This window comes from Leucopleurus acutus (genome assembly GCF_964270905.1).
Source record: "Leucopleurus acutus genome assembly, chromosome: 2".
In the NCBI taxonomy this organism is placed as follows: Eukaryota; Metazoa; Chordata; class Mammalia; order Artiodactyla; family Delphinidae; genus Leucopleurus; species Leucopleurus acutus.
The window spans coordinates 97,502,233-97,529,602 of NC_139143.1; the positions used below are offsets into that span (position 1 = coordinate 97,502,233).

The 27,370-nt window shown below is 41.7% G+C and overlaps 1 protein-coding gene across 6 annotated transcripts in view; it reads left to right on the plus strand.

The window, feature by feature from the left end:
• The window catches only part of SORT1 (sortilin 1), a gene marked incomplete at its 3' end in the record, with an annotated part of 72,109 nt that overhangs the window by 20,768 nt on the left and 23,971 nt on the right, over positions 1–27,370 (plus strand). For 4 of the 6 annotated variants that reach the window (XM_082832708.1, XM_082832709.1, XM_082832711.1 and 1 more), the window contains exons 2-8: positions 7,994–8,053; positions 9,466–9,539; positions 18,029–18,131; positions 18,664–18,828; positions 21,888–21,961; positions 24,852–24,901; positions 25,789–25,919. In XM_082832708.1, coding sequence (XP_082688834.1) covers positions 7,994–8,053; positions 9,466–9,539; positions 18,029–18,131; positions 18,664–18,828; positions 21,888–21,961; positions 24,852–24,901; positions 25,789–25,919 — 657 coding nt within the window. The remainder of the gene's footprint in view (positions 1–7,993; positions 8,054–9,465; positions 9,540–18,028; positions 18,132–18,663; positions 18,829–21,887; positions 21,962–24,851; positions 24,902–25,788; positions 25,920–27,370) is intronic. The other 2 variants (XM_082832710.1, XM_082832712.1) reach the window with 1 other exon arrangement.

Here is a 27,370-nt window from a genome sequence, read left to right on the forward strand (position 1 = left end):
AGGTTTTGGGTCGTCATGTTTTCATTGTCATTTGTTTCTAGGTATTTTTTGATTTCCTCTTCGATTTCGTCAGTGATCTCTTGGTTATTAAGTAGTGTGTTGTTTAGCCTCCGTGGTTTGTATTTCTTACAGAATTTTTCCTGTAATTGATATCTAGTCTCATAGCGTTGTGGTCGGAAAAGATACTCGATACGATTTCAGTTTTCTTAAATTTACCAAGGCTTGATTTGTGACCCAAGGTATGATCTGTCCTGGAGAATGTTCCATGAGCACTTGAGATAAATGTGGATTCTGTTGTCTTTGGATGGAATGTCCTATAAATATCAATTAAGTCCATCTTCTTTAATGTATCATTTAAAGTTTTTGTTTCCTTATTTATTTTCATTTTGGATGATCTGTCCATTGGTAAAAGTGGGGTGTTAAAGTCCCCTACTATGATTGTGTTACTGTCGATTTCCCCTTTTATGGCTGTTAGTATTTGCCTTATGTATTGAGGTGCTCCTATGTTGGGTGCATAAATATTTACAATTGTCATATCTTCTTCTTGGATTGATTCCTTGATCATTCTTTGTCTCTTGTAATAGTCTTTGTTTTAAAGTCTATTTTGTCTGCTATGAGAATTGCTACTCCAGCTTTCTTTTGATTTCCATTTGCATGGAATATCTTTTTCCATCCCCTCACTTTCAGTCTGTATGTGTCCCTAGGTCTGAAGTGGGTCTCTTGTAGACAGCATATATATGGGTCTTGTTTTTGTATCCATTCAGCCAGTCTATGTCTTTTGGTTGGAGAATTTAATCCATTTACATTTAAGGTAATTATCAATATGTATGTTCCTATTACCATTTTCTTAATTCTTTTGGGTTTATTATTGTAGGTCTTTTCCTTCTCTTGTATTTCCTGCCTAGAGAAGTTCCTTTAGCATTTGTTGTAAAGCTGGTTTGGTGGTGCTGAATCCTCTTAGCTTTTGCTTGTCTGTAAAGCTTTTAATTTCTCCGTCAAATCTGAATGAGATCCTTGCAGGGTAGAGTAATCTTGGTTGTAGGTTTTTCTCTTTCAACACTTTAAATATGTTCTGCCACTCCCTTCTGGTTTGCAGAGTTTCTGCTGAAAGATCAGCTGTTAACCTTATGGGGATTCCCTTATGAGTTACTTGTTGTTTTTCCCTTGCTGCTTTTAATATTTGTTCTTTGTATTTAATTTTTGATAGTTTGATTAATATGTGTCTTGGCGTGTTTCTCCTTGGATTTATCCTGTATGGGACTCTGTGCTTCCTGGACTTAACTATTTCCTTTCCCATATTAGGGAAGTTATAAGATTATATCTCTTCAAATATTTTCTCAGTCCCTTTCTTTTTCTCTTCTTCTTCTGGGACCCCTATAATTCGAATGTTGGTGCATTTAATGTCCCAGCGGTCTCTGAGAGTGTCCTCAATTCTTTTCATTCTTTTTTCTTTATTTTGCTCTGCAGTAGTTATTTCCAGTATTTTATCTTCCAGGTCACTTATCCGTTCTTCTGCCTCAGTTATTCTGCTATTGATTCCTTCTAGAGAATTTTTAATTTCATTGTATTGTTCATTTCTGTTTTTTTGCTCTTTAATTCTTATAGGTCCTTGTTAAACGTTTCTTGTATTTTCTCTGTTCTATTTCCAAGATTTTGGATCATCTTTACTATCATTATTCTGAATTATTTTTCAGGTAGACTGCCTATTTCCTCTTCATTTGTTAGATCTGGTGGGTTCTTGCCTTGCTCCTTCATCTGCTGTGTGTTTCTTTGTCTTCTCATTTTCCTTAACTTACTGTGTTTCCGGTCTCCTTTTCACAGGCTGCAGGTTCGTAGTTCCCGTTGTTTTTGCTATCTGTCCCCAGTGGCTAAGGTTGGTTCAGTGCGTTGTGTAGGCTTCCTGGTGGAGGGGACTAGTGCCTGTGTTCTGGTGGATGAGGCTGGATCTTGTCTTTCTGGTGGGCGGGTCCACATCTGGTGGTGTGTTCTGGGGTGTCTGTGGCCTTATTATGATTTTAGGCAGCCTCTGTGCTAATGGATGGGGTTGTGTTCCTGTCTTGCTAGTTGTTTGGCATAGGGTGTCCAGCACTGGAGCTTGCTGGTCGTTGAGTGGAGCTGGGTCTTGGCATTGAGATGGAGATGTCTGGGAGATTTCCACCGTTTGATATTACATGGAGCTAGGAAGTCTCTTGTGGACCAGTGTCCTGAACTTGGCTCTCCCACCTCAGTGGCACAGCCCTGATGCCTGGGTGGAACACCAAGAGCCTGTCCTCCACACAGCTCAGAATAAAAGAGAGAGAAAAAAGAAAGAAAGAAGAAGATAAAATAAAGTTATTAAAATAAAAATAATTAATTAAAAAAATTTTTTAAGTAATTAAAAAAAACAAAAAAAAACCCCAGACAGGCAGAACCGTAGGATAAATGGTAAAAGCAAAGCTATACAGACAAAAGTCATACACAGAAGCATACACATACACACTCACAAAGAGAGAAAAAGGGAAATATATATATATATATATATATATTGCTCCCAAAGTCCTTCTCCTCAATTTGGGATGATTCGTTGTCTATTCAGGTATTTCACAGATGCATCAAGTTGATTGCGGAGATTTAATCCGCTGCTTCTGAGGCTGCTGGGAGAAATTTCCCTTTCTCTTCTTTATTCGCACAGCTCCCGGGAGTTCAGCTTTGGATTTGGACCCGCCTCTGTCTGTAGGTCACCTGAGGGCGTCTGTTCTTCGCTCAGACAGGACTGGGTTAACGGAGCAGCTGATTCGGGGGCTCTGGCTCACTCAGGTCAAGGCTAGGGAGGGGTACGATGCGGGGCGAGCCTGCGGCGGCAGAGGCCAGCATGGCATTGCACCAGCCTGAGGCACGCCGTGCGTTCTCCCGGGGAAGTTGACCCTAGATCACGGGACCCTGGCAGTGGCAGGCTGCACAGGCTCCCAGGAGGGAAGGTGTGGGTAGTGACCTGTGTTTGCACACAGGCCTCTTGGTGGCTGCAGTAGCAGCCTTAGCATCTCATGCCCGTCTCTGGGGTCCGTGCTGATACCCGCGACTCGCGCCTGTCTCTGGAGCTCCTTTAAGTGGCGCTGTTAATCCCCTCTCCTCGCGCACCAGGAAACAGAGGCAAGCAAAAGTCTCTTGTCTCTTCAGCAGCTCCAGACTTTTTCCCGGACTCCCTCCCGGCTAGCTGTGGCTCACTAACCCCCTGCAGGCTGTGTTCTCGCCACCAACCCCAGTCCTCTCCCTGGGATCCGACCGAAGCCCGAGCCTCAGCTTCCAGCTCCGCCCACCCCGGCAGGTGAGCAGACAAGCCTCTCGGGCTGGTGAGTGCTGGTCGGCACCGATCCTCTGTGCGGGAATCTCTCCGCTTTTCCCTCCGCACCCCTGTGGCTGTGCTCTCCTCTGCGGCTCTGAAGCTTCCCCCCTCCACCACCCGCAGTCTCTGCCCACGAAGGGTCTTCCTAGTGTGTAGAAACCTTTCCTCCTTCACAGCTCCCTCCCACTGGTGCAGGTCCCGTCCCTATTCTTTGTCTCTGTTTTTTCTTTTTTCTTTTACCCTACCAAGGTATATGGGGAGTTTCTTGCCTTCTGGGAGGTCTGAGGTCTTCTGCCAGCGTTCCGTAGGTGTTCTGTAAGAGTTGTTCCACATGTAGATGTATTTCTGATGTATTTGTGGGGAGGAAGGTGATCTCCGCGTCTTAACTCTTCCACCATCTTGCAGCTCCTCCAGGACCTGCATTATTAAAAGGTATTTTCACTGTGTATAGAATTCTATCTTTACAGTTTTTTTTTCCTATTCTTTAAAGATGTTGATACACTGGCTTGCATTGTTTCTGGAGAGAAGTCTACTATGATTCTTTGTTCCTCTGTATGTAATAATCATTTTTTCTTCTGGATTCTTTTAAGATTTTTATCACTGAACCAATGGATGCTAATGGATGGGGTTGTTTTCCTGTCTTGCTAGTTGTTTGGCATAGGGTGTCCAGCTCTGTAGCTTTCTGGTCGTTTTTTGTGTGTTTCTGTTTGGATAGTTTCCACTGGGAGTGTCTTCCAGTTTGTTAATCTTCTCTTCTACAATGTCTAATTTCCTGTCAATCCTATCCAGTATAATTTTCATCTCAGACGTTGTAATTCTCATCTCTAGAAGTCCAATTTGAGTCTTTTTTTTATATCTTCTGTATCCTTATTTAATGCTTATCTTTGCTCAGTCTGTTCTCTAACTTCTTTTCTTTTATATTGGAGTGTAATTGCTTTACACTGTTGTGTTAGTTTATTCTCTAACTTCTTGAATGAACATATGGAGTATAATTATAACTTTTAATGTCCTTAATCTTATTATCTGTGTCATTTCTGGGTCAGTTTGATTGATTTTTCTCTTCATTATGGGTCCTGTTTTCTTCTTTGCATGCCTGGTTATTTTTTATTGACTGTTGGATGTGGTGAATTTTATCCTCATAGGTGCTGCATATTTTAATATGCCTGTAAATATTCTTGAACTTTGTTTTGGGATGTAGTTAGGTTACTTAACAGTAGTTTTTGGTCTTGTTTTTAAGCTTTTTAGGCAAGGCTAGTATAGCATTTAGTCTAGGATTAATTTTTCTTCATTACCAAGGTAAAACTTTTCTGAGTATTCTGTCCAAATCCTTGTAAAATATGTGGTTTTCTCCTATGATTTTTGGGAACAGAAATTGTTTCTGGTCCTGTGTGACACACAGATATTGTTTCCTTCAGTTTTTTCAGGTATGTTTTTCCCTGGCCTCAGGTAGTTTCCTCACATTCATGTGATGATTAGTACTCAGATGAACACTTGGCACTGCTCTCTTTCTTTGTAGCTCTTTCCTCTTTCATACACTAAGCTATGAACTCCAGCCTCTTTGGCCTCCTCAGACTATCAGCTCATCTCTTCAAGTGAGGAAGACCTCTGGGCTCTGCCTGGGCTCCTCTTCTTTGTACCGTGGCCTGAAAATTATCTCCGGACAGTAAGCTAGGGCAGATGTAGGCCCTCATTTGGGATCATTGTCCTTCATTGCCGGAAGTCCAGTGTCTTGAAGACTGTTGTTTTATATATTCTGTGCTTTTTTAGTTGCTTCAGGTGGGAAGGTGAATCTGATCCATGTTAACTCCGTCTTGGCCAGAAGCAGAAGTCCTCTCAGAATAGAACTTCTACATTTCATTCTCATTTCTGCCTTGGGGAAATTAAGTGGATCTGGCCTTATCTTTTCACTTCATTATCCTCCTTTTCAGAGCTTTGCAAGTAGTTCTTCTAGGAAATGAATTCAATATTTATTGTCGTCCATGTGCTATTGCTATATATTAGTTGCCAGAATGAATAAGCTTGGTCCCTGCCCCCGATGGGCTTCAGGTCTAGTGAGGGAGGCAGACAAGATTCTTGTTGCTATAGTTAAAAGTAACACACGTTTTGAAATATCTAAGATACTACCGTAAGGTAGAGTGACGTACATTGTGTTAAACACGGTAAATAATCAAGCATTAGAATTAATGGCCTTTTGCTGACATTTGTAAATTCTGTCTCCTAACTATGACCAGATTGTCCACCCTTTTCCTGGACATCTGTAATCCTCCCGTTGAAGGGGAAGGATTGTATCTGGGGTCTTGGTTCCCCATTCTCCTGGATTTGTCTCCTTTCCATATGACCTTTTCTTTCTACCTGAGCTCTGGTCTGTTGTTAGATCTGATTTCATTTTTCTCTTTTATGTTCTCTAGTATAAGAGTGGTAAAAACTGAAACATAAAAAAATAATTGCTTTTTTCTCTAGGTGGATGAGTTTTTCAGTGAGTTTGTGTGTTTTCAAAAGTAAAATTTAATTGGTTGTTGGGAAAGGAAGGGAAGGTTAAGGGTAGCAGGCCACAATTGTAATTCATGAATTTCACCTGCATTTTCCCAAAGGAACTCTGGGTGATGAATGAGGTCGGCTATCCTTTGATTTGTTTGGGTTAAGTTGAGGGTTGCTAGTGTCATCTAATAATCTTCCTCTTTCTGTGACTGAGCAGTAGGAAGATGTGAGTAATTCCAGTGTCTGCTGATTGGGTCAGGTGTGTAGAGCATTGCCTGAAAAGTGAAAGCTTGATCAAGCTAGCCAGAGCTCCTGGGATGGGATTTTTCTTTTATCCTAGTCAGCTGTTGTGCCCAGAACCTTTCTTGGAAAGATAGCCTCTGTTTAGGTAACTGTTAGCCCATGTGATCTATCTGGTGTTTGTGGAAGCTCTGAATATTCCTGCTCTCCTCAAGGAGCTCATTGATGTAATTTCAGACACTGTATCCTCACTCAAGAGAACATGCTGTCTTGCTCTGTGTGGCATCTTACAAGACGCACTGCTGTGTCAGTTTTTAAGCTTCTGGCTCCAGATGTCTCTAGCAGACGTACTTTTTCTCAGATGCTTGGCCGGCTTACATGTATGAATAACCTTTCTGTCCTGCAGTGGCTGTGAGAAGCTCTGAGCGTTTGAGAGTTAACCAGCACTTACTGAGCAAGCCGTCTGTGTGGCACTGATTGTACTATTTACAGAGATTGTACAAGAGATTCTGTCGACCTCAGAGGTACTTACAGCACAGGGGGAAATAATATAGGTGAATTCAGTGGCCCATTTAGGAGGACCACAAAGGAAAATTAAAAGATAAGCAAAACAGTTAGTGTTTTGAGTTCTGTTTCTTCAGACTTGTCTGTTGGGAATGGTGGCTTGAGTGACCAAGCAGCTGGAATCCCACCAGCTGCTTATGGACATGTTCTATTTTGAGATCAACTTTGTGGTTTGGGAAGGATGTATAATCACTTTCAACAAATGCCTATTGAGCATGCAAAGTGTCATGGTAGGCACAGGGCATACCGTGACTATAAAATTATATCCTCAGCTACTAAGGAACTGCGCATATTTGGAAAGGCAGGACATATTTAAGATTTTTTAAATCTTAATAATATATAAGTCTTCATAAAAGAAAAGCATAGTCGTCAACATTTAGTAGAAATATAGACTAAACTACTAACCCCTCTGGGTGGTGGGGCTGTGGCGGGAAAGAGGAAGGATCTTCATTTCTTACTATATACATTTCTATATATATAGTAAGAAATTTTTACCAAGTGCTAATGCTGCCTTTTTGGTGTTATTTCTTTATCGGTTAAAAAAGTGATAGAGACCAGTAGATTATACACATAATGTTAACCTTGAATATCTCTGTGTGATAGAATTATGAATGATTTATATTTTCTTTATTATATCTATTGTACACATTTTCTATAATGGATGTATATTATTTTAAAAATAGAGAAGAAAGTAGTTGAAAACCAAAACTCAAAAGCACCTACAATAATTATTATAGCTGCATTTCAATATGATTACCATATTTTGGATATAATATACCAGCTTTCCCGTTTTTGTCTCCTCACTCACCGCATCTCTATTAAGGTTGTTCTATTATTATTAATACTATTATTGTTGTTGTTATTATTAAATAAAAAGGTGAAACAAGGGCATTTACTCTTGCTTCTGTCCCTTGTCATTTTGGGTGAGTTAGCCTAGAAGCAGAAGGAATCCAGCTATTAGCTATTCAGCTGTACTGTGAAGGCTGCTTAGAAAAATTTTAACTATGCTGATCGGGTTACAGTTATATCTGTCATTGTGGGCTGTGATCTCTTGTTTTAAAATATCCTAAGAATACTTTCTATATCTTTATATTTAGTTCTGTTGGAGAAGGCAAATAGATTATCCCATCTCCCCATCTGGTGCAGTGAAGAAAACTCATCTGTTTGGCTTACTTTGTATGAGAGAGAATTGAAATTTCCAACTTATTTGTAATTTAGGTTAAGTGGTTAAATACTATCGTGTCCAAATTTTTTTGTTCCAGGAATCCATATCCCCTTATGATTATAAACATAATTACTTTGAAAGTAATAGTGTTCTGTATTATTTAAAGAAGTCAAAGATTGAAGAGGAGATGTCATTTCTAAATTGAGGTTCTTTTTCCCTTATAGCATGTGTTTGATGATCTCAGTGGCTCAGTATCCTTGTCCTGGGTTGGAGATACCACTGGGGTAAGTAATGTTTTGAGTCTGTTGATTCAACCTAACAAGAAGATGGTGTAGATTTGGGGAGTTTAAGCGCTAAGTGTTTTACCTTCTGAAACTGTCTCCAACCTCAGTCGTAGAAAATGCATGTTTGCTGGACAGACTTTCAGGAAGCTGTGGTCGATTTTGTTTTGCTTTAGAACTAGGAACATCTTGTGACCACCTTCTTCCATAATAGGAAGATAAACACCTTTTTAGTCCTTGGTGGCTGCTTGGCATCAAGATGAGCAAGAAGAAGAAAGAGGAAAGAGAGTGCTATGTGCGAAAAGGGAGACTTACAGTACTAGGGAAAACTTCTGTGTGGAAGCGGAAAACTGCACATTACACATCTTGGCATTTTTCCTCCAAACTGTATTGTTCCGGTGTCCTTTCCCACAGTTAATGTTGAAGGATTGTAGTGCCCGTGGGCTTATCGCTGTTAGCTCCATCTTTTGTCCCTTCCCCTACCACAAAGGAGGTACTGCCAGGATCGGGGGAATGGGAGAGTCAATAAGCTCCCCCTTATCCATCCTAGTATGTAGCCCATCTCCTAGTAGGAGGGATGCTGAGGATTCATTGGCCTCAAGTCTTGAATCAGGGCTTGGCATTACCTGTGTCGGTTATTACCCTGCCTGACAACGTCAGGGACCACAGCTCATGCCCCTCTAGTATTCCAGTAATGTGTGCATCAGAGCACTGAGGCACGTGATGGCTGTATCAAGAGCTGAAAGAAATATAATTTTGGCACTGAAGAGTAAGTTATAAATTAAATTTTAAGTTCCTGGTAGAATTTCTTCAAGCAGGTCTCGTTTTCTTCTAAAATTTGAGTTGTTCCCTGTTTCCCATGATTTATCCATTTATCTAAGACAATTGCTGTCTCCAAGATTTGTTATATGGCTATTTGAGACTCCCTAGCCGCTTGTTCTAATCTTTTACAATCTTACCTTCATGCATATTTTTCTCTAGAAAAATGCTTATTTAAAAAATTGATTTCATGGAGAGCTAATGGCCGGGGGAGGAAGAAAAGGACCAATGTGACATAGTGACTTCTATTAGAGCATCCACCCTATTCTAGCCTCTGTAAGCAGAGAGATGATTCTTGCTTGAGAATATCTTACAATAATGTGAATACAAAATAGTTAAATCCTTCCTTTACTGTAATGTGGAGTTGATTAGCTCTGTCTCACTGCTTCAAATGTAGGCGATGAGACCATCTCAACAAAATGAGTGGAAATTTTGAATCATTGTAAGCCCTAATCACTTGATCCTTCTTGGTTTTCAGATATAGTATTGCAATGTAGGCTCCTACGAAGCAGGGATCCTGGCAATCGTTCAGATGGTCAGTTGTTGCAAGCATGTAATCGGACTATGTTTCTTACCACATGCTTTTGTCTCTCCAGATCATTCTCGTCTTGACTACATTCCATGTACCACTGGTAATTATGACTTTCGGACAGTCCAAGCTATATCGAAGGTGAGATGCCTAGCATATGATTGGGGCATCTGACTGAGTAATGCATTGTGAATGTAAGTTCTCTGCTTTTCTAGACATGATGGGATCCAACAGTTGATTTAAAAGATCTTCTGGCCATCTTAAATTTTCACCAGACTGTCACACTCAGCACACTTTTTAATATCTATCTACTTAGCAACCTGAAGAAGTATGAAAAGGGATCTAGTTCCAAGGAAATTAGGTTGACCTGACTGAGTGGCAGAACAGTAAAGGAAGATGAAGGAAGTGTCTATAGGGGTGTATGCATATTAATTTAAATGGATATTTGTGGGGAGGTAGCTTAGTGTTTAACCATCTTTCTATTTATTATGAGCAAAAAATGGTTTTTATACCCCTGAAGTTACAATACTTACTGTATCTTCCAAGTGAATTTTTTTTTTTTTTTTGGCCATGCAGCACAGCTTGCAGAATCTTAGTTCCCCGACCAGTGATCAGGCCCAGGCCGCCACAGTGAGAGCGTGGAATCCTAACCACTGGACTTCCAGGGAATTCCCCCAAGTGAATTTTTTTTTATCTAACATTTTAAGCCCCAAACATTGTTTTTAGATCAGGAGGAGGTTCTCAGATCAGACGTACCAAAGTGCCTGGTAATGATTGTGGTAATGTATGTTCTGGAACCATAGTCTGTACTGTGACATTCACAAAGCTTTAGAATTATCTTCTCAAAGGTACAGCTTGGGGGCTTCCCTGGTGGTGCAGTGGTTAAGAATCTACCTGCCAGTGCTGGGGACACGGGTTCAAGCCCTGGTCTGGGAAGATCTCACATGCAGTGGAGCAGCTAAGCCTGTGCGCCACAACTACTGAGGCTGCTCTCTAGAGCCCGCGAGCCACAACTACTGAGCCCGCGTGCTGCAACTACTGAAGCCCGTGTGCCTGGAGTCCGTGCTTCGCAACAAGAGAAGCCACCACAATGAGAAGCCCACGCACTGCAATGAAGAGTAGCCCCTGCTCCCCGCAACTAGAGAAGGCCCACACGCAGCAATGAAGACCCAACACAGCCAAAAATAAAAAATTAATTAATTAATTAATTATTTAAAAAAAGTATAGTTTGGTTAAAGAGTAGGGTTCTTTTCGTTACCTATAAAATTCAAAACCAGCTAATATCCAGAAGTTGTTGATTGTCTTCCCAATCATTTGTTTCTATCCCATTTTTCCCCTAGAGACCTAAAGAAATTTGACATTTCAGCAGATGACACAGAAATTACCCTCAGGGCCAAAGGATCTCCCAGGAGCCATCATACTTTCTCAGGGTTCTTTTTTGATTGTTGGTCTTGGCCAAGGTGGGAGTGAAACTCTGAGATAGATCAGCCCAACCTCCCTTCCTCAATAGGTGACCCTTGACTGCTGCTCCTGAGCCTGGAGATGGTGCTCTCTGCCCTTTAGCACAGTGACTTTAGCTTAAAAATAGGCCAAGAAGGAATTGCCATCTTGGAATTGTTGTACGCTCCATGAAGGCAGGTTCTTGACTAACTTGAGGTTCTCTAGCAACTAGCCAAATGTCTGACACATAGCAGGCAGGCAGTACATATTAATTGAATGAATGAATGGCTTGCCTTCTCTAATAATTCTTAGACTAATAATATTTTTGATTTGTTTGATAAAGATTGACAATGTATTATAGAATCCTAGTTCTAGAAGGGCTATAATTTATAGGTGACTTTGTTTATTAAGTTAGAACAGTAGTTGAACCATTTCAGACATATGAAAAGTATCCTGTTTTAGAAGGGAAAAAAATGCATTAAAATTTTTGTAACTTTAATAACTCCATTTTTTAAAAAAATTTGCTGTTGTAAAATCTATGATATAGTTTTTCTTACCAATGCACCTTTCATTAAAAAAAAAGCAGGGCTTCCCTGGTGGCGCAGTGGTTGAGAATCCACCTGCCAATGCAGGGGACACAGGTTCCAGCCCTGGTCCGGGAAGATCCCACATGCCGCGGAGCAACTAAGCCCCTGTGCCACAACTACTGAGCCCACGCACCGCAACTACTGAAGCCCGTGCACCTAGAGCCTGTGCTCTGCAACAAGAGAAGCCCCCACAATGAGAAGCCCGCACAAATGAAGACCCAGCACAGCCAAAAATAAAATAAATAAATTTTTTTTAAAAAGCAATAAAACCATATTATAAAACATTTGGAAATTTTAAAAGAAAGAAAAAATTCACCCTAAAGTCAAGTAATCTTATTTACAGTTTATTATCTTGATTTTTCCCCTATAATGTTATACCATATGGCTAGATAGTCTAGGAAGCAACATGGTATAGTGTAAAGTTGCCAAATTTTATTGGCATATAGGCCTGGGATTGGATCTCAGCATTGTCATTTGTGAGCAGAATGAACTTGGGCAAGTCATTTAACCTCCCTGAGTCTTTTTGGATGTCTGTAAAGGAAAGGTGATAATAGCGGCCACCTTAGAGCTGCTGCGAGTTACGCTTTGCGGTGCCTGGCACGGAGTAAGAACTTGGTGCTCTTAGCTGCTACCGTGCCAACGGCCAGATATGGTATGTAGCCAGCATGTACTGGCACTGTGGTAGAGTTTTTTAAATGAATTGAAAGCCTTCCGAACCAGTTGATAAAAAGTGCCTGACAGCAGGTGCCTCCATGACTTCTACAGATGCACACCCCCCTTCCCCGCCAACATGCAGGTGTTAGTAACGCTTGGCGTTGCAAACTATAACCATTCTGATTGGTCAGTGCTCGTACCATGATACTTGTCATATTCCCTCTGCTAGTAACCCATCATTTTTGTTAGATTGAAAGAATTTATTTAATCATTATTCTCTTGGACAGTTAAGTCGTAGCTAATTTTTTTACTATTGTTAATGCTGCTGTAATCAATATCACACATATATGTCACAGAAGATGCCTATTTCCAGTTTATGTTTTGGTAGCAAATGAAAACCTCCTCTCTGATTGATCTCTACATGTTTTGAAGCCTTTATAAACTCCTTCTCTTGGTTGAATTATCTCCTAAATCTGTTGCCTCAGCCATTTTTTTGCTTGCCTTCTGAATTCACTTTTTAGTCTCTATAGTGCTCTTTAATCCTGTGGCTAGAACTGGGCCTGACAGACCTGCGTCATGCCCGTGGGGAGTGAAATGTGTTCATGACTTCTTTTCCTATTCTTTTGATTTTCAGTGTTGTGCTTACTTTGAGACAAAACCAAACCAAACAAAATGGTATCACTATGTTACTGTTCAAATACCTACCACCATCTGACTCAGCCCTTTTCCATCCTATATTTGTCTAGTCTTGTGAGAAACCACTAACATGCAGTTTACCAGAGAGTAATCCTATTTGTTTCTGGTATACTATCATGTTACTAAGGTTCTTTTTCTTCATTTTGCACAGCGGGTTGTTTGTTTGTTTGGTTGGTTGTACAAAGGTCATTTTGAATATTAATTACTTCCTCCCTGCTGTGAAGTGAAAACTCTTCCAGAGTTTAGGTGGAAACTGTAAATATTCCTTGTTGCCTCTCCAGTTGGGCTGGCCTGGCCTGGTCTGAAGTGACTCATGTTGTTGGACACACCAGCCAAGAGGCACATGTTGCTTCAGAAATGGGAAAGGGAGGGAGCAGTTTGATCGAAATGAGTCCTGAATATGCTGAACTTGCCTAACTGAGGAATAAAATAAAAGCCTGTTGAAACTACTCTGAAGATTCTTCTGTTTTTCACAGCTTTAATGATTGTATTATTTATTGGATTATCTTTCTCTGCTACATCTTATGTAGTCAAAGGTTCATTTGGGATTCAAATAGAAGGCAGCTGATCACATGCCACCTGCCTTGAGTAGTACTGCATGGAGGCGCACACAAGGAGAAGGAAGTTGTCTGTGTTAGCTGTGCAGAGTTGGAGCATACTTCAGTCGTCAGGTTGTGAAAGAGGATTGTTGAAAGATTTGGGAAATAAAGTCCCTAGACATTAGTGTTTGGGTAGAATTGAATAATATATTAATATCTTCAATTTAAAGGAATCATGTTTGAATAGTATAAAGTTTGATTCTCTGTTAAGTAATATTAATTCATATAATAGATTATAAAGTACATTTGCCTCTCACTTGCAAATATGAAGTTAAAAAGGAAATAACTGGCTACAGTTAAGATGATAATTTGATTTTTGGCAACTAAAAGATGTTTTGCACCTTTTTGTTTTATGGCGCCTTGAGTCTAACCTTTCATTGTAAGATTAGCTACTTAGTAAAGCACATGTAAGCATTATGTACAGCAAAATTCTGTACCAAATTACCAGAAAACTGCTGGGCTATTTTATTTGTGATTTCTATTTCCTGTTGAGAGTTGTTCAGATTTTGGAAATTAATAAGGGAATCTCTGAGAGATTTCACATTAAATTTTATTCCATAGTCAATGTAAGTTTTTCAGGATGTTACTTGAGGTTTTAAAAAAAAGGATAACTTGGGCTTCCCTGGTGGCGCAGTGGTTGAGAGTCTGCCTGCCGATGCAGGGGACACGGGTTCGTGCCCCGGCCCGGGAAGATCCCACATGCCGCGGAGCGGCTGGGCCCGTGGGCCGTGGCCGCTGAGCCTGCGCGTCCGGAGCCTGTGCTCCTCAACGGGAGAGGCCACAACAGTGAGAGGCCCGTGTACCGCAAAAAAAAACCAAAAGGATAACTTAAAGATATAGAACAGATATTAAAGCAAAGTTCAGCAAACCAACTTCTCCAAGGCATGTCATTATGACAACTTTTTTTTTTTTTTTTTTTTTTTTGCAGTACGCGGGCCTCTCACTATTGTGGCCTCTCCCGTTGCGGAGCACAGGCTCCGGACGCGCAGGCTCAGCGGCCACGGCCCACGGGCCCAGCCGCTCCGCGGCATGTGGGATCTTCCCGGGCCGGGGCACGAACCCGTGTCCCCTGCATCGGCAGGCGGACTCTCAACCACTGCGCCACCAGGGAAGCCCCAGGATTCTTTTACTGTTACTTCTCGTTAAATGTCTGCAGGTCAGATGCCCGGTGTCACAAGTTCCTCTCTATTGTAAATGAAAAGTGCTCAAAAACAAGGGTGTAATCCTTGGCTATTGACATTTGGGTTGAGTGTCAGTCAGCATGTGAATCTTCTGGAAAAATGCCCTCCTGAGTCTTTCATCTTACTAGGAATTTTTTTTTGCATCCGTTCATTTATTCATTGGTTTATCCATTAAACACATTTTTTTCTTTAACATCTTCTTTGGAGTAGAATTGCTTTACAATGGTGTGTTAGTTTCTGCTGTATAACAAAGTGAATCAGCTATATGTATACATGTATCTCCATATCTCCTCCCTCTTGCGTCTCCCTCCCACCCTCCCTATCCCGCCCCTCTAGGTGGTTACAGAGCACCGAGCTGATCTCCCTGTGCTATGCAGCTGCTTCCCACTAGCTATCTATTTTATATTTGGTAGTGTATATACGTCCGTGCCACTCTCTCACGTCATCCCAGCTTACACCTCCCCCTCCCCGTGTCCTCAAGTCCATTCTCTACTTACTAGGAATTTTGATGCTATATCTTACCAGGACTCCATGTGGTGATTACCTTTTTTTCCCCATTTATTTAAATGTCTAGATTTTTCATGTTCTTTGGGGGTATTAGGCTCTATTCCAAAAATATTTGTATTCCAGCACTATTTTTTGTTATAAATGTACATATTCTTATGCGTGTTTATACCACAGATTTAAGCAAAAGTGATCATTTATTTTTAGTAACCAGAAAGAGCAGATATTAGGATTGAGGTATAGAATTGTTATTAAAAAGACTTATCTCTAAAACAGATGGTTTTATAGGGCTTTGTTAATGTTTGACTACTGTTCATATCTCTATTATCATATGGAATTTGAAAAGTGATTTATTTTTCAGGGTGTTTCATTGATTTCCTCTTCCTGATATATCATGTATGCTGATAAAAAATAAAGCTACTTTAAAATAAAGTGCTATATTAAAATATATCCCTGAGCCCAACGCGGCCTCCACAAAACCCTACTTTAAATCCTACCAGGTTGAAACTAGTCCACTGTGCTCCGTTTGTTTAACTGGCTAAAGTGTCAGAGTGTTGCAGCAGATGGTTTTTGTTTCGCTCATGTCGCTTCCTTTTTCTGAAGGGCAGGGATGTGTTTGTTGTGCCAAGTTCTTGAAAAGCAAGCAGACTTGTCAGCAGGGTTGTGGAGGGTCCCCGGGATGTCGTGAAGGAGCGGCAACGTGTAAGCGGGTGATAATCGAGCCACTGCAGACCACTTAAGACGTTGTCTGAGCTATTGATGATACAGGCACTGTAGAACTAGGACATGTTTATGCATATCTCTTTTTTTTTTTAGTAAATGTATTTATTTATTTTTGGCTGCGTTGGGTCTTCATTGCTGCACGTGGGCTTTCTCTAGTTGCGGTGAGCGGGGGCTACTCTTCGTTGTGATGCGCGGGCTTCTTATTGCGGTGGCTTGTCTTGTTGCGGAGCACGGGCTCTAGGCGTGCAGGCTTCAGTAGTTGTGGCTTGCGGGCTCTAGAGCGCAGGCTCAGTAACTGTGGCTCGCGGGCTCTAGAGCACAGGCTCAGTAGTTGTGGCGCACGGGCTTAGTTGCTCCGCGGCATGCGGGATCTTCCTGGACCAGGGCTCGAACCCATGTCCCCTGCACTGGCAGGTGGATTCTTAACCACTGCGCCACCAGGGAAGTCCCTATGCATATCTCCTGGCCTGCTATTGGGAAGATAAGAACTCTTGTACTCCAAAGCCAAGAAAGAGTAATACGGGAATCAGTTGGGTGGTACCTAATCCCTGTTTTATTTAACTAGGACTCTTCTCTGTGTATGTTCTGAGAGATGGGAAGACAACTTAAAGTCCCATGTAGTTTGCTTTAGCATTCTGTCGGGGACCTGTACAGACACTGAGAGATTCTTCCCTCCTGTGTCTCTGCACCTTCCTATAAGCTGATCTTTCCTGCCAGGCCACAATCCCTGGCAAGGAAGAGAAAGACCACAGGTTGCAAAGGAAGAATTCCTAACACATAATTAAAAGTTGTCTCAAGTTTGAGGCTGAGAGTTAAGAGAACTGGACTGTAGTTTCAATTTTGCCCTTAATTAACTGGTTGACTTTTGATGAATTGCTTCCCCTTGAACCTCCTCATGTGTGAAATGAGGGATTTGGACAAGGTGTTCTCTTCAGTCCCTTGTATCTCTCATGTTCTGTGGGTCTGTGATTCTTTCTTTGTTGAGGCTGCTACCAAAATTGTACCATCTTTTAAGTCATATATACTATCATTGAAGACCACTGTACACTGTGTTTATCACTGGGCAACTAACTTGCAGTACATAGTGGTCATCACTCGTGGACATTGAAACTTAATGAATATTAAGATTTTAGCATTATATATCATAACAGAACTGTGTATAGTATTAAACCTGTCAAAATTAAACAGCTACTGACTTTGTTTTCTTTTATTTTTTGAAGTCTAAACATGGAATTTAATACCTCTCAAAGATATTGTTGGAATGAACGTTTGGGAAAAGCTTTACCAACCCAAGAGTTGAGATTAAGTTTCTTTGTCTTCCCTAGCTGAGTGCTGCATGCATTAAGAGACTTGTGCTTAGGGATGGTAACTTTGGTGGGGGACTTAACTTACAGCTTTATTGTGAGTACTGTGCATTGGTAGATTAGTTAGAAAGCCTTTGGCTACATTTACCAGAGATCCCAACTCAAGCTAGCTTAAATAATAAGGGAATTCATGGCTCATAACTAAATACAGAGGAAGGATGGGTTTCAGGGTCAATTCAATCCAGGGTCATAGGTTCTGCTTCTCTGGAATTCCAGAATTGCCTCAACAGTACTGTCCACTTACGTTGGCTTCATCTTCAAGTTGTGTTCTCATTGTATCAGAATGCTTATAGCACTTTTTTGTTTTGCATTCACATACTACAACATGGGGGTTTCTCAACCTTGTGCTGTTGACATTTGGGGCCAGATAATTCTTTGTTTATGGGACTCCTGTGCATTGTAAGATGTTTAGCAACACCCCTGGCCTCTACTTACTAGATGCCAGTAGCACCTCAACCCTGAGTTATGATAATGAAAAATGTCTCCAGACGTTACCAAATGTTTACTTGGTGGGGTTGGGGGATGGGGCAAAAATACCCTGGTTAAGAACCACTGATCTAAAGGAAGACAGATCATTTCACTAGGTGGTTGTCTTAAATGTGTTTCCTAATAGACCCCAATTCCCCCCTTTTGCCTTACTGGCTCAGCCTGGATCACCCCCTCACTCCTGACCCCATCACCCATGAGGGGTTGGAACTTCTTTCCACTAATCAGGCGCCCACCACTGGAGGTACGGGTAGAATCAACTTCCCTGAAGCTGTGACCTCTTGAGGAGGGTGAGTGCTTCAGTAAAGTCGGCGAGAGTGATGGAAGCCGGGTGGGAACCCAACAGTGTCCGTGACCTCTGCATTCTAAATTTGTCTTTTTTTTTCTTCCTCTCAGTGAGGACTATGGAAAGAACTTTAAGGATATTACAAATCTCATCAATAACACCTTCATTCGGACTGAATTTGGCATGGCTATTGGTCCTGAGAACTCTGGGAAGGTGAGACTCATTCATACATATACAAAGCTGTGCATGATACCATATACAGGGCTGTCAGATGTTGATATTTGAATGATCCAGTGGTACACAGCAATATATTTAGTTTACTATTACTGTGTTTTAAAAATTAAACATGATTTAATACTGATCACAAATCAATGGAATTTAGCACACAGATTCTTTTTTTGGACCCTGTCCAAGAGGCACCAAAACTCTTCATAATTATGTGGTGGTTATTTAGCATTGTAAGGTATACATCTTAAGGCAACATTTTAGTCTTTGGGGAAACTGGCTAATCTCAAACTGACCAGGCTCAACTTCATAGATATAATATACTGGCTCAATTCAGGACAGTATTTTTTGATAAGACTAATACTTGAGGAGTAGAGTGTACCAATTAATCTGTTTTTTTAACTCTTCTTACTTTTGGAACTAAAATTTTCTTAACAAATGTCTGGTGAAAATGGTGCAAGAACTTCCTGTAGTTTCATAGTATTATACCCTGATGCTGAACTTCCTTCTCCCTAATCAGGTGATTTTAACAGCAGAAGTGTCGGGAGGGAGTCACGGAGGAAGAATCTTCAGATCATCCGATTTTGCAAAGAACTTTGTTCAGACCAATCTCCCTTTTCATCCTCTGACTCAGATGATGTACAGTCCTCAGAATTCTGATTATCTTTTAGCTCTCAGCACTGAAGTAAGTTAGGTGAAGAGCTTGTCTTGCCTTTTGCACTTTTATAGTCTCAAAATGTACTGTCTTAAAACGACCCTGTAGGTAATGCTTTTTATGTTGGACTGTTTTCTAGTGACTTCTTATGGTATGAAGTATGTATTTTTTGCATTTTTTCCTATATGGTAAAGGGCACAGTTTTCATGTGCTATCTATTCCAGATAAGTATGATGTCTAGTCGTCATTACAATTTTTAAAAATTAAACAGATATGTGCTGTTGGAGTAATGAACTAGAAAACGGTTTAATGTAATCCTTCTTGTTCTACAGGGGACAAGCATAAATTGTCAAACTCCTAATGATGTTATTGTTCCTTTCCTATGGCCAAACCACATCTTTATAATTTTTTTGTTTAGGTCCTTGGTATAAAAGCCTGTTGATTTCTGTCTTTGACACCCATGTATTAGATACCCAGAGTCTTAAACCCCTGTACCCGCTACCACATTCCTATACTCTCCCCAGAAACCAGTGTCCCTCCCTGTCCCTCCTGCCTCTCTTCTGAAAGTTCCCTGAGGAGCAGCTCAGCTTTTCCTTTCCTGGAGGATCAGTCTCCTGTATCATGAATGTTAAGGGCCCAGAGTGGCTGAGTTGCTAGACTATGATAGTCGTAATTGCCCTCTATATTTATGTGGCTGTCTCTCATCTTATTGCTTAGAGTGTGGTCTAATGACCAGCAACATCAGATAGAAACCCTAGGGAGGCTGGTTTAAGATACAAACTCCTGGGCCCCGATCCAGATATAGTATGTTGGTGACTTCTGGTTGCGAGGTTGCTCGTGTTTTTAACAAGCTCCCCAGCTGAGCCTGCACACTAAAATTTGAGAGCTGTTGCCGTAATGACCATTGTGGGGACAGAAATAGGATTATCAAATATAGACAAGTTGGGCTGAACAAACGGATGGCATGGAGAGGAGGAGAAGGGCACTTGGAAGAGAAGTCTGGGTTCTGGGCCTTCTTTGGGCAGATCTTTGAGTTGAGGTGAGGCTGGAGGACTCAGGGAAGGTCAGAATTAAGCTTAGCCAAAGGAGGCCAGAGGAAGGAAACTCGCCTTCTGGGTAGGCTTTAGATCTTAAAGCAGCAATTCCTGGGAACTGGCTTTCAGCAGCTTGAGCTGAAGGCCCTTCAAGGGAACAGAGAGACCCCTATAGGAATGGACAGAACCATTGATCTGCCTTTGGCCACCCCATCACAATTATCAAGTATCTTACGCTTATCAAACCAGGCTATCCTCAGGAAGAGGCAGACACAGTCTGCCTTTATACCTGAAATTGCTTCCCATTAAGGGTAAGTCTGAAGTACAAGTAACCAGGGTAGAGAAGATGGGCCAATTTGTACTAAAGTGCAAATAGGTGATACCAGACCCTTTCCTGTTTCTGAGTAGAATTAGGTAGATTAGAAATGCTGGGAGGTGAACATTACTAGAGGAGGAAAAGTTAAAGAAAGAAGAATGGTGGGTGAGAGTGGAGGAGGACTGAAGGTAATTCTGCCTAGATCTGCACCATTTAATTTCAGCTGTACTGGGACACCTCTGTCCCACCTCCACTGAATCTGGGCCCACTAGGCTCGTGTTGCCAATGTAACTGAAATTGTCAGTCTCTGCTGCACTTGAAAGTATTGACCCATCCTTCCACTTGCTTGGCTTCTGTGACATCATTCCCTTTGTTTTTCTCCTACCTTCTAATGGTTGCTTCTTGGTCTCTTTTTTAAACTCCTTTCAACCTCCGCTTAAATCCCTGCTCATTTTACTCTGAACAGTCTCTTCCACTCTTACATTTTACTACCACTGTAATGCGTAAGAGTCTCAAATCCCTGTCTTTGGTCCTGGCTTCTTCCTAGGGCTGCAAATGCCTATTTTGCTGTCCCCTGGGTATCTCTAGCTAGATGTCCCACAGGTCCCTCAAACTCAATCTAAAGCTGACATCTTCCTTGCTGTGTCTCAGACATGTTGTTCTTCCCTTCATCCTTATGCTGCCTAAAGATTCCACAGTGCTGCTTTCCCCTCGCCCAGAATCCCAGAGTGTTCAGCTCGCGCTCGCGCTCTCTCTCTCTCTCTCTCTCTCTCTCTCTCTCTCTCTCTCTCTCTCACACACACACACACACACACACACACACACACTCCGTCCTGCCCTACCAGAAAAGCCATCCAGTTCTACGGACTCCAGCATCTAAATTCTTCCTGAGCCGCCTCCTCCCAGCCGTGGTGTCAGGCCTCACTAACTCTTAATGAACTGATGTGGCAATTAGTCACTGCTTTTCCTGCTTCTAGTCTGAACCCTCTGAAATCCATCTTTCCCACTGTCGTCCAAGTATTCCTCTTAAAAAAGTAAAACTAGTTGTGTCATTCACCTACTTCAAGTACCTCATATAAAAGAAAGACCAGATTCCTCAGCATGGCATAGAAGGAGTGTACCCCCAACCCAGCACTGGCTCCTCCTGTCTTCACCTTGGAATGTGTGCTCCACCTGTGTCTGAAGGCTTTAGCTCCCTGCATACGCTGAGATGTTTCATCACCTCTCTGCCTTTGCTTGTACTAGTCTGTCTTTGTGCAGTGATATCTCATCTCCCATTTGCCTTCTTTTGGTTACACTGCTCATCATTTAAGACTCAGCTATCTTCTTCACAAACCATCTCTGATGCAGTGTCCCTTCTTTCCCTGCTTTTACCCCAGAGACCATATTTCCGTAACACTTACCACATGTATTGAACTTCCTTATGTGCACCCCTTGTTAAACTGTGAGCTCCTTGAGAACAGGGAGTGTGTCGTATTCATCTTTGTATCCCCAGTGCAACGTCTGGTATGGTGCCTGGCACACAGTAGGCACTTCATAAGCATTTGTTATTCTGAACTTGCAAGACCCCAAAGGGCCCCCATAAACCGTGTGTGTGTCTGTGGAGCTCAGGAAGCTTAGATGGAATTTCAGTGTGTGTTTTTACTGTCCTGAATGATTGGATATGAGTTATTAAAGGTCATACAAGCAGCTGCACAGGATAAAGCTGGAATTTTGATAAGTCATTTATAATCTTTCAGAATGGCCTGTGGGTGTCCAAGAATTTTGGGGGAAAATGGGAAGAAATCCACAAAGCAGTATGTTTGGCCAAATGGTGAGTAACAGAACATTCCATCTGTGCAGGGCCCTAAACCTTTCCTGACGGTGCTGCCAGAAGTCACAGGAATAAATATTGAGCACTTACTATGTGCCGGGTACTCTTCAGGGTGCCGTAAGGGATGCGAGAGAGGGGTATGCCGCAGACCTTGACCTGGAGGAGCTTCTGATTCTTCTGGGAAAGAAGACTTAGTCTCACTAAGTTTTAGAATGTAAAGTATAAAACAAGGCACATGACTGAGTAGCTGCTGCCTGCAAACGGTTGATTTTATGTAAATGGTGACATCAGCTGCAAGAGCATGAAGTACAGCGTTGATTTGGGGACTTACATACTTCTCTGCGCACAGAGATCTCCTCTAGAGATCCATTTCAGTTATGTGGAATGTAGTGAGGCATCAGGAAGAAAGCTCAAAGAGCTTCCCGACTGCCAGAGTCACACTGTCCATGCACCAAAATCCATTCACTTCTCTCGGTGCCCCTCCCCAACCCCGGCTTACAGACGATGGAGGGAGGGAGGAGGCTCCTACTTGGGAGTCATGTCACCTTTGTTCTAACCTGGATCGGCTGCTAGTCGAGACTTAACCTCTCTGGGCTTTAGTTTGTTCCTTCTGTGAAAGGAGATTTGTTTGGGGAATTTGGGGGACGGTTGAGCAAGAATTATGAGCCTTCATACCTCCAAAACTCTGGTTAGGCTCAGACCCTTGTTTAGAGCCTCTTTCTTCTTTCTCTTTGACTAATTTCAGCAAGTTTGTTGATCTGGTTTCCCAGTTGATAGCAGGTTGCTGCCAGAGGTGGGGCATGTGAGTGTGAACAGCAAGCACAGGCCAGCCTGAGAGTCCACTGCCTGGGAGCCACATGGAGGCAGGAGAACTCTCAGAGTAGGCAGACAGAGAACGCAACGGGATGAAAGGATTTAGTGCTGTGTCAAGAGAGCACACAGGCCTCAGTAACTTCCAATAGGAACACTGTTACCGTTTCATACGGTTGACATGGACGACGATGGTCCGTAATCCCAAGGAAGAGTTCACTGTTTAATGTCCTCTACTTAGGGAGATAGGGAAATGTGTAATATAGACATTGCCAAGTATGTCTACCAAAATAAACTATTAAAAATGGTGCTTAAGTAAAGCGTCCTTTTTTAGAAAATGCTGGTTAAATTAGGTTTTTACAGCACCACTGTGGTACACGTGCCACATCTGCTTTAATTTTATGTATTTTAATTAATTGTGTTTATATCTTATATGGTCTTATCAGGAAGGAATTTTTAAACTAACAAAGTTAACAAATTATTTCGCTCCTGATAGACCTAAAATACGTAAGGTGTGTTCAAATAAGACTATAATAATTTTGATCATTAAAACTCACCTTTACATCTGTATATCAAATCAGCACAGTGTATGCTTTAAATATCTTACAATTTTATTTGTCAGTTATACCTCAGTAAAGCTAAAAGAAATAAATAGAAAACGCATCTTTAAAACTAAAAAGTTATTTTAAAGTGGTATTTTATTTTGTGTCCTATACAAGATTTTTTACTTTTGTAACTTGTTTTTCTTCATGGTGTCTAAATATAAGATCTGGGCTGCTGGTAACTGTTTACTCACCTTTTAGATCTTTGGTTTCTAGGAAGTTACAATCTAAAGTTCCGAAAGAACATGCTCAGACCCAGCGCCCTTTTTTAATTGAGTTACAGTTGATTTACAATATTATATTAGTTTCAGGTGTATAACATAGTGATTCAAAATTTTTATAGATTATATTCCATTTATAGTTAAAAAACATTGGCTGTATTCTCTGTGCTGTACAACATATCCTTGTAGCTTATTTATTTCATACATAGTAGTTTGTGCCTCTTAATCTCCCACCCCTATCTTGCCCCTCCCCTCCTCTCTCTCTCCGTTGGTAACCACTAGTTTGTCCTCTGTGTCTGAGACCCAGCACCTTTTGCTGGTGCTAATCTATAAGTACTATCAAGGTCTGAATCTAGTTCCCTGGAAACTCCCTTTCCAAGTTAGAATTTAAATAATTCAACCTCTGACCTAGTTGTCTATTTGAGGTGAAAGAACTAAATTATTTAGTTCATGCAAAGCATTGAACTAGGTTCTAAGGGGAAACAACAAAGCATAAAACTTAGTACCTGCCCTGAAGAACTCAGTAGTGTAGTAGGAGAGATAAGACACACACTATGCAATTAAAATAGCCAAACAGGAGACAAAGGAGTGCCAAGTGGCTGACACAGAGTAGCACAGGGCTCTCGCACAGGGTTTCTCAACCACAGCACTAATGATGTTTGGACTGGACAGTTCTTTGTTGCGGGGGGGAAAGCCTGAGCATTGCAAGATGTTTAGCAGCATCCCTGGCCTTTCCCCACTAAACAGTTGTAACAGTCCCCCTCCCCCAGTTGTGACAACCAAGAATGTCCCTTGGGAGCAAAATTGCCCCTGGTCGAGAACCACTGCTCTAGAAGTTTGCACCAAAGAAGGCTTCCAGTTAGAGTGACAGGGAACACTTCATGGAAGAGTTAGATTTTAACCTGGAGCCTGAAGGTTGTGAGGGTAAGATTTGGTCACACGAGAGAAAAGTGTTTTAAGAAGGAAATGATATGAGCAAATGCAAGAGGCAGGTTTGGAGAGTGTAAGGAGACCCGTTTGACCGGCTGGAAGAGTTCACATAAAGAAGTGGTGGCGTGTGGAAAACGCCTGGGGCCAGACTGTGGGAACCTTGATGTGAGGCTGTGAAAGAATCGGTGTACAGCATCCAAGAAGGCTGTTTCGGCTGGTACCCATAGGTGACCCTTATTAGACCTGCTTGGAACTAAGTGACTAAGGTTGATGCAGTCTGTTAGCAGTCTTGAACCGTGTCTTTTCTCTGTCTTTGCCTCACTGTAGGGGATCAGAAAACACCATCTTCTTTACCACCTATGTGAATGGCTCCTGCAGTAAGTATATTTTAGTCCCAGAAAAGAGTGTCCTGGTGTCCATTCATGGTAGAATATTCTGGGTTGTAAGAGGTAGAAGCATCAAAGATGTTTCCATTCTCTTGTTATTTTAATAGCTAAAGATAGCTAGCTGTTAGTGATTTTTAAAATCTGGAAAGTACAAACAACCAAGTACTATACTCTGCCTCGATCAAATAAAAAATGAAGGCTATACACAGAGACAGTATACTTAATTTTAGCAGTGTATTTACATAAGGTAAATATGAGGCTACAAACAACAAATTGAAATGCATAGTGATTTCTGCCAAAGAGCATGGACTGTGTTTGTGTAGGTGGAAGCCGCTGGCTTTCCAATCAGCGGCACAGTTTCGAAGCTGAGAGCGTAATCTTTCATTTATTCATTCAGCGGACTCATTTCGTTTATCCATTCATTTGAGCACCTGCAGTAGTATGCTAAACACCATTCTCAGGACGGCGAGAACGAGACACCCAAGGCCTGCTCTTACGGAGCCTCGGTTCAAGTAGGGATGCTGGATGATCAACAGGAAAACCGAAACTCAAACAAGACAACTTAAAATACAATAAGATAATTGCAAACTGTGTTGTGAAGAAAGTAAAGCAGGATGCTGCGGTGTTTTTATGCAACACTGTACTGGAACTAAGTAAACTGTCTTTCTGTCCAATATAAAACCTCACATGTATAAAGATAACACCCAACTGTGAATTTCCTGTGTCTCATTCTATATTCTTTTATATTGTTACCGGATTAACATGCATAAGATTAAAAATTCTTTTGCTATAAAACTAAGAACAATTCTAAAACAATTGTTTTGAACTAGAGGCTCACAAGTAAGTGAAATTTTAATTAATATTTTGTCTTGTTTAAGAAGCTGACCTTGGGGCACTGGAATTACGGAGAACTTCAGACTTGGGAAAAAGCTTCAAAACCATTGGTGTGAAAATCTACTCATTTGGTCTTGGGGGACGTTTCCTTTTTGCCTCTGTGATGGCTGATAAGGTGGGTGTTTGCCTCTTCTCTGTGGGTTCTGATGTTTCTGTAAATATGCCTCAAATAGATAGCTTTTACTACATGTACTGATGGAGTTTCTTGCCTCTTGCAATATTTAATAAATTATGCCTCAAATAGGTAGCTTTTACTACAGGTACTGATGGAGTTACTTGCCCTTTGCATAGTTAATATCACCGTAAGATTTGGAGGTGGTTCTTTTTATAGAGGCTGATTGACTCTTCTGGGATCCTCTGTACTTTGGCCTGTGTCACCAACTGAATTCTGGTATCTGTTTTGCGATATGTAGACCCAGTGTTTGGGCTTGACTCAGACATGGATTCTGATAAAAGCAATCTACTTGCCTTTATTATTCAATAAAGATAATGGAAATATGTAACATTAATTGAGTACCTGCTATATACTAGGTATATAGGCTCTGGGAATATAGCAGTGAACAAAACAGATAAATGTCCTGCTCTCAGAGTTTCTATTCAAGTAGGGAGATAGATACTAAACTGATCAATATGATATAATATCAGGTAATGATTAAAGCTTTGAAGAAACCTAAAGCAGAGTGAATACATAGAAAGAGGCGGGAATTGGAGCAGCGCTGTTTTATTTATTTGTTTGTTTGTTTGTTTATGTATTTATTTCGTTGCGTGGGATCTACACTGTGGTGCACAGGCTTCTCTCTAGTTGTGGCGTGCGGGCTCTAGTGCATGTGGGCTCTGTAGTTTGCAGCACACGGGCTCAGTAGTTGCGGCGCACAGGCTTAGTTGACCCGCGGCCTGTGGGATCTTATTACCCCGACCAGGGATCGAACCCTCATCCCCTGCATTGGAAGGTGGATTCTTAACCACTGGACCACCAGGGAAGTCCCGGAGCAGATAGGGTGGTTTGGATGGGCTCTCTGAGACCTGACTGAAGTGAGAGCACAGCCGCATGGACATCTAGGCTGAGGAAGCAGTGAGTGCAAAGACCCTCAGGCTGGAGTACGCTTGGAATACTGAAGAAAAGTGAGAAGAGCAGCATGGCTGGAGCATAGGGAAGGGTGGTCCAGAGATGGGCAGCCAGTGGCCAGATCGCACAGGGCCTCTGTAGGTTGTGATTAAGACCTTGGCTTCCATTCTTCACGTGTTGTGAAGCTGTGAAAAGGTTGCAAGCAGGGGAATGGCATAACTGGCCGTCTCTTCTGACAGAATAGGTGTGTGTAGAATAGCCTCATGGGGCAGGAATGGAAGCAGCAGGAGCAGCAGTGAGAGAGATGGTACGTTGGACCAGGCTGTTAACAGTGGATGAGGGGAGACATGGTAAGATTGTGGATATATTTTTAAATGTATCGCCAATAGTGTTTGCCGATGGATTAGATGCGGATTGTGAGAGAATAAGACGAACCAAGGATAACTTTAGAGTCTTTGGCTTGAGCAACTGGGTGAATGGTGGTGCCATTTACTGAGACG